The sequence below is a fragment of the Manacus candei genome, unplaced genomic scaffold (genome assembly GCF_025592945.1).
Source record: "Manacus candei isolate 608988 ecotype Guabito, Panama unplaced genomic scaffold, ASM2559294v1 h1tg000005l, whole genome shotgun sequence".
In the NCBI taxonomy this organism is placed as follows: Eukaryota; Metazoa; Chordata; class Aves; order Passeriformes; family Pipridae; genus Manacus; species Manacus candei.
In genome coordinates, this window is record NW_026138053.1 from 807,618 (window position 1) to 819,992 (window position 12,375).

Sequence of the window (12,375 nt, forward strand, 5' to 3'; positions counted from 1 at the left end):
GATTTTCTTCTCCTAAAAAGTTTCCAATGTAAAATGCTTACCCAGGCTGAAAAAGACATATCCAGATACTCATTAACATTCCTGCACGGCAAAATTTGCAGTCCATAAGCACTTTCCAGTATATTGAACTACACCAAGTCAAGAATGCTGCAATAATTCAAGCAGGCAATACTGTTCCATCAGGGGCTGCTATTTGATGTCAGCAAGATTTGTATTCCAAGTTACTTGAGATTTCCTCAGCTTTGGCCTTCTAGTTTTGAATAGCAGTTTTGAATAATGTCATGAAAGTCATCATTGCAGTTCATGCCAAAGCGGTTTGTTTTTTCAAGGGAAAAAACTTTGTTCCTGAGAAATATTTTAACAAAAGCACAGCTAAATACATAGCATTCCCTTAGAAATCAGTGTGCCTAAGAGCAAAGCTCTGTGTCTGCTTGGGTGTTTTCAGAGTGGGATGCACTTCCACAGCAGAAACTCCTTGGAGTCAGTGAGACTGAAGTTGTGCTGAGCCTTGCCCCAGCCATGCAGCCCAACCTCCTCCTTCGTGCTGCCATTGCAAGACACCTCACCCTCCAGATGGGCCAGTTTGGGGAATTAAGCCCAGGAGATTGTTCCTTTGGGGTTTTTTTGAGAATTATATCCCTAAACAGCCTCACTGCAGGTAAAATGAGCAGTGTGAACTCTGGATTGGGGTTGGAGCATTAGACCAGGTTCAGCTCTTTTAAAACTGATGTGGAGCTGCATCATCTCTTTCTGCACAGTCTTGCAGAATCCAAGTGACACATCACAGGAGCAATGGGATGTTAAAATATTAATGCTTAGTTTGTAACTCTAAATCTGCAAGGACAATATTTTTCAGTTTCCTTTTCCAAAGCTTCCGATTCAGTGTAAATCACAATAGTGGATATGCAGAAATGGTTTGCATTATATTCAATTGTATAATTTAAATGGCTTCTAATTAAACTGTCATCACAGTTGGTATAAACGTTCATAAATGTTCGTGGTGAAGAACTGGAAGAGGTAACATTTGCTGCTCTAACACCTGCTACAGGGAATTCTTGCTCAGCAGTGATTGCTGTGTCATCAACACCCCTGAGTGTAAGTGGGAATCCTTGACAGTGTCTTCTCTGGTTGCCCTGCAGGCTGAACTCGGCTCCAGTGAAAGGCTTTGAAAAGGACGTGGGTGGCAAGACAACACTCCGGATCACATATCCTGAAGGTGCAATCCAGAAAATGGAGCAGTATGAGAAGGATTCCCTGTTTGTTCTGGCAGGATTCAAATGGCAGGATTTCAAGTGGCTGAAATACATTGTTTACAAGGAGAAAGTGGTAAGAACGCTGTCAGCTGATGCTGTGAAGGTCACCTAATTAGTAATGGTGGGCAGACATGGTATCACCATTGTATTTGCCACATTTGGGTCTGAGGAGAATTCCTCTGTGTGTCCTGCTGCATTTAAGTGAAGACTTTCTTTATCTCCATGGACTTCAGCTTTAATTAAGTGTGTTTTACAAAGACATCTCTCTGTAACTTGGCCTTGCGTCACAGATGAGGCTTTCTATTCAAGATTATGTTAGTGTGTACTATAAACAATGAATTTAATTTTTATTTATTTTAAAGGGTATTTAAAAGGACCAGCTCTTGCATGGATTTTATGGTCTCTTAGGATTTAAGAGCAGAGGAAAGAAAAGAGCAATGGCAAGAGGAAGAAGTGGGAGTCTGGGGACAAGGAGGAGGGGAGGACAACAGCATCACAACTTGTTGAAAAGGCTACAAGCAGACTTAATGTGACCTTAATAGCACAAACCATTATATTTTTCTCAGTTACTGAGATTTGTGATTTGTGTCTGATTGAAGTATCATCCAGAGCAACGGTATCAAGTGTAATTTTAAAACACTGAAATGATGAATACACTGCTTTCCCCATGTAAATATTTTCCCCCCATTGGTTGCATTAGTGCCCTTCTGAAGTACCATGGACCTGTTAATAGTCAGGGCTGTTCTCTGTAATTCACCCATCCTGAATGGAATCAGGTTGTGATCAGTGACTTCTCATTCAGTGGATGGTTTGTCTTCATCTGCTGTCATGATATCCAGAATAAATGCCCTCTATTTGGGTATAGTTCTTGTTTTACATATCTTAAATATCTGTTTTCAAATGCTTCTCAATGACTTTTCAGCAAATAACAAGACAAATGGATTAGCTTTTGGAGGATGGGATTTTATATCATGTGTTTGGAGACAGACAGAGAGAGGAGGTTGGCAGCTCACCACATACACAGAATGAAGCAGTCTGGAAGTCTAATTGCACACAGTTGTTACAGAGATGGCCTTAAGGGCTCATACTTTGCTCTTGTCTCATACTGGCACCAACTTGCAATTATTTTCCTGGTACCAGACAGATGAAGTTACCTGTCAGCCTCCGGGCAAGCACAAGTGGGCTTTCGTAACATGAATAATTGAGTTAAAAGTAATTTTCTTTGATTTATGTAAGGCTCCTCTTCCTCGTTCAGGGGAAGGGAAAACCCTGGCAGTGTCAGTGCCCTGCAGCCTGAACACAGTTGCAGGGACTCGTGGTGTTTAGCTTGAAGTTCAAGGGATGGGTTGGTTTACTTGAAAACAAATTGAATTTCCACCTGATGCTTGCAGTCAAGTGGTCATCACTAGATTCTAATATGGTATCTTCTGCTCTTAGAAAGATGCAGCAAATTGTCTGTTAAAACTTGCTAGAAGACAGGGGAGAGCCATTGCAGTTGTTTGAACTGAGTGCTTCAGTGCCCAGCTTGGTAGAGAGCAAAAGGAACTTGAGCTTCTTGCATTGCATGTTACTGCAGTGCTCTTGTGATTGGCTCCTTATCCTTCATTTCTTCAGAATAAACTCTCCCATTTCTTTCAGTTCTTTTAGGTGATGTTTTCCAGATCTCTTAATTCCTGTTGCTCTTTTGAATGCCTGCAGTTAATTAATCTTTTCCTTAAAGAGCAGTGCCCAAAAATGTACAGACCATAGCAAAAAGAGAGGAGCAAACAGCTGCTTCACTAGCCTCACAGTTCTCATTCCTTATACATTTGCTGTTTGGACAGCCTTTTCCACAGTGGCATGGAACTGGAGGTGAGTGTCGGGTTCCTTGAGACTCCAGGTCTCAGGAAGAATTGAAGAGCAGCCACCTCCCCAGCTCCACACCCTGTGCTTCTGCCATTGGCTCCTCCTGTCAAAGAGCAGCACTGTGCACTTGTCCCCACCAGTTCTTTCTTCCAGAACACTTCTCCAGTTTGCCAAGTTCCTTTGGCAGAGCTTCCCAGCATACCTGCCATTCTTTCCAGATCCATGTCCTCTGCAATTTAATAAACATACTTTTTATTCCATCATCCAGGTTAATAATGAAAACACTAAATAAAGTTGGTTCCTAGGCAGAACCCAAAGTAATAACATCCTCCCATTTCTACAGTGAGCCCACTGAGAACTCATCCTCGATAGTTTTTTGGCCACTTCTGAACTTGTATCACAGTAGTATCCTTAATAACAGTTTTAGGATGTTTGTGAAAGTGATCTCTCAGAAGCTTTACTGAATACCAGTTACATGTCTTCCTTCTTCCCACTGATAATTTTTCTTCTGTATAAAGAATTTTTTTTAAACATAATTTGCTCTTGACAAATCCTGGTGGGTGGCTACTCAGTCTTTCTTATTTTTTTCAGGTGCTTACAAACAATTAATCCTGCTATTCTGGGAATTGAAATCATAAATCAACTCTCTTCCCTTTTCTGCCTTTTAAGGCTAGGCACTGCTTTTGTCCATCTTTCAATCCTTTGAGAATCCTACCTGTTCTGCACAAGTTCCCAAAGGGAGTCATTGCTGGTTTTTGAGGCTGCTGGGTCATTGAATACTTTAGGATACAGACCAGGTGACTGGAAAACATCAGTCTTGTGCTCTCTAGTCTGATCTCTATTTGAGGCTGAGATCTTGCTGTCACTGGCTTTAGCTGCAAGCAGGTGGGTGGCACAGCTGCTTTTCTAGAGGAAACTGATGCAGAAAGTGCTGTCTCTTAGATAGAAATGACCCAATGGAGAACGAGCAGGGCTATGGGAATAGCACACAGGTGTCTGTTCTGGTAGTGAGTGTTAGTATTTTTATCAGTGTGTGGTAAGTTCAGGATGACAAATGCCTGCCCAGTGCTCTCTGTGGAGAGTTTGTTTCTCTCAGCTGATGTTCCAGAGAAAAGGGAGCTTCTTCCTTTCCTGGATTCATCTAGAGGCACTTGCTTGATCTGAGAGGTCTGTATGCCACTGTTGGTTATTCCTTATCTGACATGTCCCTCTGCAAGACTTCATCCCTGCTGCAAACCAGCCATTACAGTCAGGAGTCTGACTCAGGATGGAGAAAAGGAAAATGGAAGCATCCTGCTAAAAAACACAACTGCTGTGGAAGCGGACACATTCCTCAAAAAAAATAGGCTGATCTCTACCCTCTGATGTTTCCTTTGCTCGTGACTGTTGATAGAGACTGCATGTGTCCATGGCACAGTCACAGGTGGGTATGAGACTTCCTGAATTCCTTCAGACACCTGGAGCTGCTTGGACCTGCTTGACCAGAGATTCTGGGCCAGGTATTAGGATCTTTGCTTAGTCCTCTCTTGAGTAAGTGAAATCAAAGGGAATTTATCTGAGAAAGAGTAAATGAAAGGCAAGTGGCTATTTATTGCTGGGTCAGTGGTCAGATAAGATTATTCTCCCTGCAGCTGAGAGGGATTTGCTCTGTGTTATGTGAGTCTTTTGGCAGCACTTGCATACTGAGAAAGGGATAAGTGCTTTGTAGAGAGACGGATTTTCTGGAGATGTTATGAGGAAAAAGAATCAATGTGATGAAGAAGCACCAACAGAACGGAGAGGCTGGGGATTTTATGTGTTACACACTCTGGTGTAATGGCCTCCCAGAGATCTGTGTGATGCCCTAGCTGATGCTACATCCAGAAACCAGAGCAGTGGAGTATGGACCAAGGAAAAAGCAAAAACTCGACTGCTTTTTATTTCCCAGTAAAACAGAAATATCTGGAAGCAAGTAAAAACTTGAGAGAAAACATTATTCTAGAAAAAGGAGAGGTTTGGCTAAATATTCAGCAGCAGCAGCAAAACAAAGGTAGTCTCCATCACAGAGTTCTGGCTGAGCTGACGCTCCAAATTGTCCTGTAGGAAGTTACAGCAGTGACTGGTATCACCAGAGTGTACAACTGCCTTTAAGAAGGGGAAGGGTGAGTGAATCTGAGCGACTAAAACCCTGGTAATCTGATTTCAGTCATTTGACAAGCATTAGAATAAACTGGAGGAGAAAATAATTGTACCGGTTGCAACTAAAAGGAGTATGGGATAGAGAAAAGTGACATGGTTTAGCAGAGGGGAGTATTGTACCATGCTGACCTAATATGTCAGTGTACAAGTGGAAAGGAAGTGAGTTGGAGTCCCACAGCCTGCAGTGGCCTGAACTCGTGGTTGTTGCAGAAGGGTCACAGATGTGAGTTGTTCGTGCGTCTGTGGTGACTGGTCTGGCAGTGCTGCCTTGGAATCATTGCTGCAAGAGCCTGCTGACACAGCCAGGCACCCCTTGGATGATGAAACGACTGCTGCCAGTGATCCCCAGAGAGGGATTACTCATGGGCAGTCACTCAGAACAGTTACACTTTCTCCTGGACTGTTCTTTTTGCCAAGAGACATTACCTATGTTCCGATCCACCCTGCTGCTTCCTGCTTCTTGTACCCTCCTGCATCACCCTGGGTCTTCCAGTGACAGAAGCTCTTCCTGAGCACCCAAAGTACCAGTGAAATTATACGGGGGGGGGAAGTTTGGTCATATATTGCTCTTAAAATAAGAGGCAGAAGTTTCTCTATTTTGTGGAGAGTAGATGCTTCCTGAAACAAACAGTAATTTTCAGCTCCAGATATGCAAATCAGCTATCTCAGCCTGGTGCTGAGGCCAATTCCAGCGTGGTTTCTTGCCCATCATTAGTGAATCAGAAAGAGCTCTCTTGCTTGCTAGGGCTGACTTCCCTGAACATCTGGCACACAGCGATAAAGCAGCCAAGTGAGGGCAAAGGTGTCACTAGAAATTGGCAGCTAACAAGCTTCCTTCTCGTGTGATAATGAGCCTGCGGATGATTCCGACGGGAATCTCTGCAGCCTTTGCCAGGAGTCACTTGTGCAGTGAGCCCCTGCGGCACCTCCAAATTCTCTTTGATAGTGAAAGTCATAGGAGCAAGTGAGCACCTGCCTGCGAGCGTGGCCAGGTTGGGCTGTGTGTCCCTTGCAGGGGCATGTCTTTGACAACTTGCACGCAGCAGTGATGCCATCCGAAAAGCAGTGCTCCTTCAGCAGTGGGGGTGGGCACAACATAACCCCTCCTCCTTTGTCACAGCATGTCACTGCTGCTTGGGGGCATCTTCTGGATGTGGCAGCAGGGGAGGTTTTATTTAAGGTTTTGTTTGGGAACTGCATATTTGTATTAACAGCTTACTTCTAGTCCTGCTAAAATGTGCATTACAATACCCTCCTGGCGTGATCAGTGTTACTGTGCTAGAGCCAAGGCCAGGCTGCTGCCAGAGCCCGTGCTGTCTGCTAAGCTTTTGTTTAGAGCTTCTCTTCTTCCATTAGTTAATGGCCTTGTCATGCTGCATGTTTGCTAGGGCAGACTGTGAACGTCACAGCCCTGCAGTTCACTGTGGATTCCTCAGATTCTGAAATGGCCTTACCTGTGGGCTGTTTTACATCCCTAAACAAAACAGCTTGGGAGCCATCATGCTCCTCCTGTCATCTTCAGGAAAACAGTGAGGCTGTGAATCTGTTGTTGCTGTCCAACCCTAAGTAAAGCTTCATTCACATGCATGTATTTTCAGCTTGTTTGGAATTTGAGAGCAGCACTTGAGCAGGTGATTTCTCTGAGTCTTGGCTAGGGAGAGAGAACCTGCTTTTTCCAATGCTGTCCCTTGCCTTTGGTGACAAATGGAGTGACCACTGCCGCTGGCAGATTCGCTCCAGAGTTTGCTTCTGGATTGCAAATATTTGCTTTCCCTTTTCTCCTCCAAGGGGCTTGTTGCTTTAAGTATCTTGTGTACGGTTGATCTTTTCAGGTTTTAAAGGACTGTGGGAGAGACATGTGGGATGATTCTTGGGACAGCATTCTGATTTGGTGGGGCTCTAAATCCACCACAAGTTGTCTTAATGCATTATGAATTTAAAGCTTGGTTACAGGTTTGTGGTGCCTCATCCTGTGCTGAAACACAGCTTCAGCCCACCTGCTTAGAGATGTGCCTGAGTGGGCATTGCCTCGTGTCTGCCTGCTCTCCTTGGACTCAGCTGAAAGGGGACAGAAACTGGACATGCTGCTCCATGACAAATGAGGAAAGCTTTTGAACTGAGAAGTCAGCTTAAGGGTTGTCTCATGTCTTTCGCAAATTTGAGTTTTCACCTAAATAGCCATTTATAACTAATCCCTTCAGGAGTATAATATAGGAAGGCTGGTGAGTAAGGCAGCCAGCCTGCTTAAAGGACATGATGAGGCTTGCAGTAGGGGAAGAGGCAAGAAAGCCTTTTTGGTGGTGGTTGTCCTGTGGTCCTAGCACGGGGTGCAAAAGCCATTTCCAATCACAGAGAGTGGAGGGATTCTAGGAGGAATTTTAGCAGGGAAGTACCTTACCACGTTATTAGGATGGTTCCTTGCCTCACTCAAAGCAGCTGAACTGTTAATAAATGTGGAAGCACAGAAAATGCTTTGTAATAAAGTGAAAATGTGAGGCAGACTCTCCTGGCACCTACCAAGTCTCTGACTGAGATGAGGTGGGAGAGTCTGTGTGATGGAATATTCCATATTCCTTTGAAAAAGAGTAGCTGAAAGTTAGTTTCTTTCTAGGATGATTCTTGTGACATGGTTGAGTTTTGGTTTTTTAGGTTTTGATCTCTCTGGGTGTGTAGAAGGGTTGTCCATACTGCCTGAGGGGTTGTGCTCCCTGAGCTGTTTCACCAGTGCAGTGCATTGGTGGGAGTAGCCCAAGGGAACCATGGAAGACTTGCATATGAAAAAAATAAATCCTTCTCTGTGACTGGCCAGGAAATCAGGGCCATTTTCAGAAGGTGTAAGGAGAAGTATAAACACTATGAGAGAAGGCTTTGAGAAGTATGAACACTATGAGCCAGTTTTTTTCCAGTCATGGTTAGAAGAGAGGCTGGAAAATATGTAGGGATGCCATATAAAATCTTGTCCCTGTTGACCAAAAGAGGGAGAAAACTTCAGTTCTGTGTTTGTGATTTTTAACAAGCTTTCAGGTAGCACTCGTGGTGAGACCATACTGGAACCTCAGTAGGCAAATGACCCAGTTTGAAACATGGGCCTTGGGGGAGACTTCCTGGCCAGATTCCCAAAGGAAGGTTGTTGGTATGGAAGGTGCAGGCTAGAGCTTGCCCTTCATACATACCTGCATGCAACAGCGTAATAAGATTAGGCAGGTCACTACATAGCTGAGAGCTGTTCCCACCCAGGCATGCACAGTGTGTCTGTAAGTACAGACTTACTGTGAAGCATCAGCTGGTGACAGGGGCTGCTCTGGTGCCATTGCAGTGTGCCTTCATGGCATTTAATATTATCAGATGGGTGCATGCTGGATAATAAAACTTGTCCACCTGGATTGGATAGTCATCAGTATTCATGAGTCTGTAACAACATTCACCTAGGCTCTTGGGGCTGGTGAAGAAAATAAAAAATAGCCATAAACACACTATTTTCTAGATGAAAAAGTTCCAGGTGTCAGAAGTTTGTGAAGTATATGTATTTATAGGAATGACATCATTAATTAGTTCTGGTTTTAGTTTCTCTTTAAAATTAAAAATTGTTAGTCTCCCTGCCCTTTCAGTCATTCCCATAGCATGCGTGGATTTTGTCCTTTTTTTTTTTGTCCCTTCCTTTGCTTGCTATTACCTAATGCCAGTCATCCTTGCTCTGTACTTCTAATAAAGGAAGAGAAGCATTTATCCATGCTGGGCATCAGTAGTCCTTAAAGAACCTTTATCCCACATCTGCCAAGACAGCATCGTCTTCATTTCTGGCTCAGTAATCCCAGCTGTAATGTGAAAATCAGAGAGCTCCAGTCAGATGTTTATTCTTCTTTAGTTTCTTTTCCTTTACATCATTCTTAAATGAAGACACCCAAACAGAATTTACCCCCTGGAAAGACTGTATCATTGCCCGAGTAGGACATCCTTTCTGGGATTGCCTCACCATCCTGCTTTATCCTGAGACCAATTTCTTCCTAAAATTGTCATCCTCTGACCTCTTCTGATGTCTCTTGCCATCCAACTGACAAGTGCTGTTCTTTCCTAGATATTTGATCACTCCTTCCTTCTCAACCAAAGTCAAAAAAAGATGACTAATTTAAAGAGTTGCAGTTTTTTCTGCATCTTTTCTTTTGAGAAGTCAATGTGAGGACCAACTGAAGAGCTAGTGCAGCTGTCTTGAAAAAGCATCAGGAGGGTGCTCATGTTGCACTCACCCTCTTTGGCAGGCTCTGTCAATATTCAGACATCAGTATTATGCAAATCCCAGTGGGTGCATTTCAAGGTCATGGTACATGTAAAGTCAGGTTACCTGCGTTGATTGGAATATCTGAGGCAACATAAAGAAATTCATTCCAAATCCGATGCTGATCTTAATGAAACGCACAATTCCATAAACAGCAGAGCTAAAGAAATTGCCCAGTTGCCTGTGGATTTGTGTCCTGCTCCCTTTTGCACCGCAATACTCTCAGATCTCCCCAAAATCTTACATCTTAAATGCACCCTTTTATCCCTCACGGCCGTCTGGTCATTGCGTGCTGGCAAAGACAGGCATGTTCAGTAGCCCCTACGTACGTGATTGGGCACCTGGCAGCCCAAATGAGCCACCACCAGCGCAGCCCTTGCCTACTGAGGGTATTGCATTGCCCATGTGAGCAGCAGATGTTCCTGCAGACTGTGAATCCAGCACGTGGAAGAGGTCCGAGGACATCGTCACCAGTGAAACTGAGACGTCACCCAGAGGGTGTCGACTATTCATGCAACTGTTAGTGGGATAAAGACATTCCATGTTAGCACTTCAGTAAAGAACTACAAGAGTCATTTGAAGTCTGCAAAGCCTCCCCTTAGTCTGAGAGATTTGAGTTCAATTTATTTAGTTACAAAGTTCAATTTATTTAGCTTATGCGTGAGATTTTGGAGGGATTTACTTGCGGTCTCTCTCTCTCTCTACCTAGAGGGAATGTTTTTTCTCACAAGACTTTTTAATTTTGTGGGAAGAAGTGTGTCTGAAGCTAGGCAAAGGACCAAAAAAGGCAGCGCATTTATATCGGCATAATTATTTTTGCTACATCTGCCCTACAGACTTGATGGATTTGCTCTTGAAGTCTTAAAATCAAGACTGGATATCTTGGTAAAGTTCCACTCAAGCAGTGTGAGAGTAAAGGACTGGAAGGAGAAGTTGCTGATGGAGGAGCACTGCTCCCTGCTATGCAGGATGTCCAGGAGGATGTTAGAAGGATCTCTCCTGGCCTCTCAAGCAGTGCTGATAAGAAGCAGCAGAATGTGGTAGCTAGAAGCTCAAGCTAGATAAAATCAGCCAGGACAGATGTAATTTCCTAGAAATCTGGCGTTATAATTCTCAAATTACATACTTGCAGAGGTGAACACTGGCTGCTGACATCTCTTTCTGAAATACATCTCTTTCTGAAATCCAGCATCTGGGAAAATTCTGTGTCTTGGGAGTACTCAGGACAGGGCTGCACTCTTGTGTTGCCTTCCTGCCGTCCTGTTCTGTGACTCTGGGCCTCTCTGTCCTCACTCTCTGTGACCCGTTTGTTGACTATGAGGAGCAGGATAGCAAGCCAGTCATACATCTGACAGATGGTCATGAAAGTAAGTTATTTGCTTTATCCAGTTGTCTGCAAAGGTCACAGCAAAATTTTCTCTTCTCGGGGCACAATTAGGCCAGATCTGTTTCTGCATCCAGAGGGAGAAGGCTTTGTGGAGTCTCTGAGGTGAGCAACCTCCAACATAACAAAATTCCCCAGAAATGCTCTTTGGAAAGCATTGCAACACCACAGGATGCTGCGACTTCACCCGTGTGTGGTGTGAAGACTTACAGAGGAGGGGAAAAACACCGATTTGATTTTGTAAATAAAATCACATGCTTTCTGTCGGTGGCTGAAAGGATACCCCCCTTTCACAGGTCTAGGCATTTTGCTATCTGCATTTTTATTTAAACTGGAGGGGAGGGGGGGGGCATAAAGTCTTAACAGTAAATATTTATCCAAGATGTGTGGTTGTTAATATGATCCAGTCTTCAGTCATTTTGAATGGTGTCATGATGACAGATGTTAATTCAGAAAGGAATAGATTGGACTATTTATGCCTGAAACACATGTGTTCCTTGGCAGGCTCCATGGATTACTTGCATAGTTAGAGCTGTCTGAGCAATTTGTAACGTTTTCTCTGCCTCAAAGCACCAAGGGCTCCAGGACAGGGGGTTGACCTATATCTTCAGTCTGCTGTAATAAACACTGAGGTAACTAAATCCCCCCGTGTTCTTTTATCTTCCTAAATTTATCTCTCCCCCTGTGCTCCAGCTGTGTGTGGTGCTTCTGGTTCTTCCCAAGAAGAACAGCAGCTTCTTTCTGCAAGACAGGAGGATGCTCCTGTGTGCACAAGGTGCAAATCCCTGACCTCCTTCCTCTTCAAATTCAGCTTCACTCCTACCTCAACACTCACACTGATTTAATGCAAATGCTTGTCTTGACAACAGAAGTGAAAGCAGACCAAGCCATGCAAAGGCAGTAAGCAAGAGGGATTCTGGAAAGACCTCTTTTTTTTTTTGGTAGTATTTCTGTTCTTACAGCTGTGATTTTATGGAATGTCTGAGGGTGTTTCTTCTCTTCTCAGTTAAGACAGATTTGTAAAAGTGTTAGTGTCTTTTTTATTTATTTATTTATTTCAACGAGAGGCATAAAGTTGGAGAAAAATGGCCAAGGTGTTGCGTGCACAAGGCTTTTGGTAGGTCTGCTTGGAAGTGTTTCTCAGCTGGACCATCACTTGTGTTCCAGCCATTTTCAGTTAAATTAATTTTACCCACTCTGGCAAGTACAGAAAATACTGAGTCTGGCCCAGGCAATCATCACGTTGACTATTTGGAAAAAAAAAAAAACCTCTTTAAATGTAAACGTTCTGTTTGGATTAAGTTTATTTAAATTCTAATCTTTTAAGAATATTAAATAATGTTACTTAAAAACTCTTCTGTAAAACACCCATTATTAATGCAAGTCTAGAAAATAAAGTAGGGCAGGAGCTTCCTGGCATCTTCCCAGTTTCTTGTTATTTT

General features: G+C 43.5%; 1 protein-coding gene across 15 annotated transcripts in view; it reads left to right on the plus strand.

Moving 5' to 3' along the window:
• Window positions 1-12,375, plus strand: part of ST3GAL3 (ST3 beta-galactoside alpha-2,3-sialyltransferase 3) — a 176,061-nt gene that overhangs the window by 128,926 nt on the left and 34,760 nt on the right. For all 15 annotated transcript variants that reach the window (XM_051797235.1, XM_051797216.1, XM_051797281.1 and 12 more), the window contains one exon: window positions 1,140-1,326. In XM_051797235.1, coding sequence (XP_051653195.1) covers window positions 1,140-1,326 — 187 coding nt within the window. The remainder of the gene's footprint in view (window positions 1-1,139; window positions 1,327-12,375) is intronic.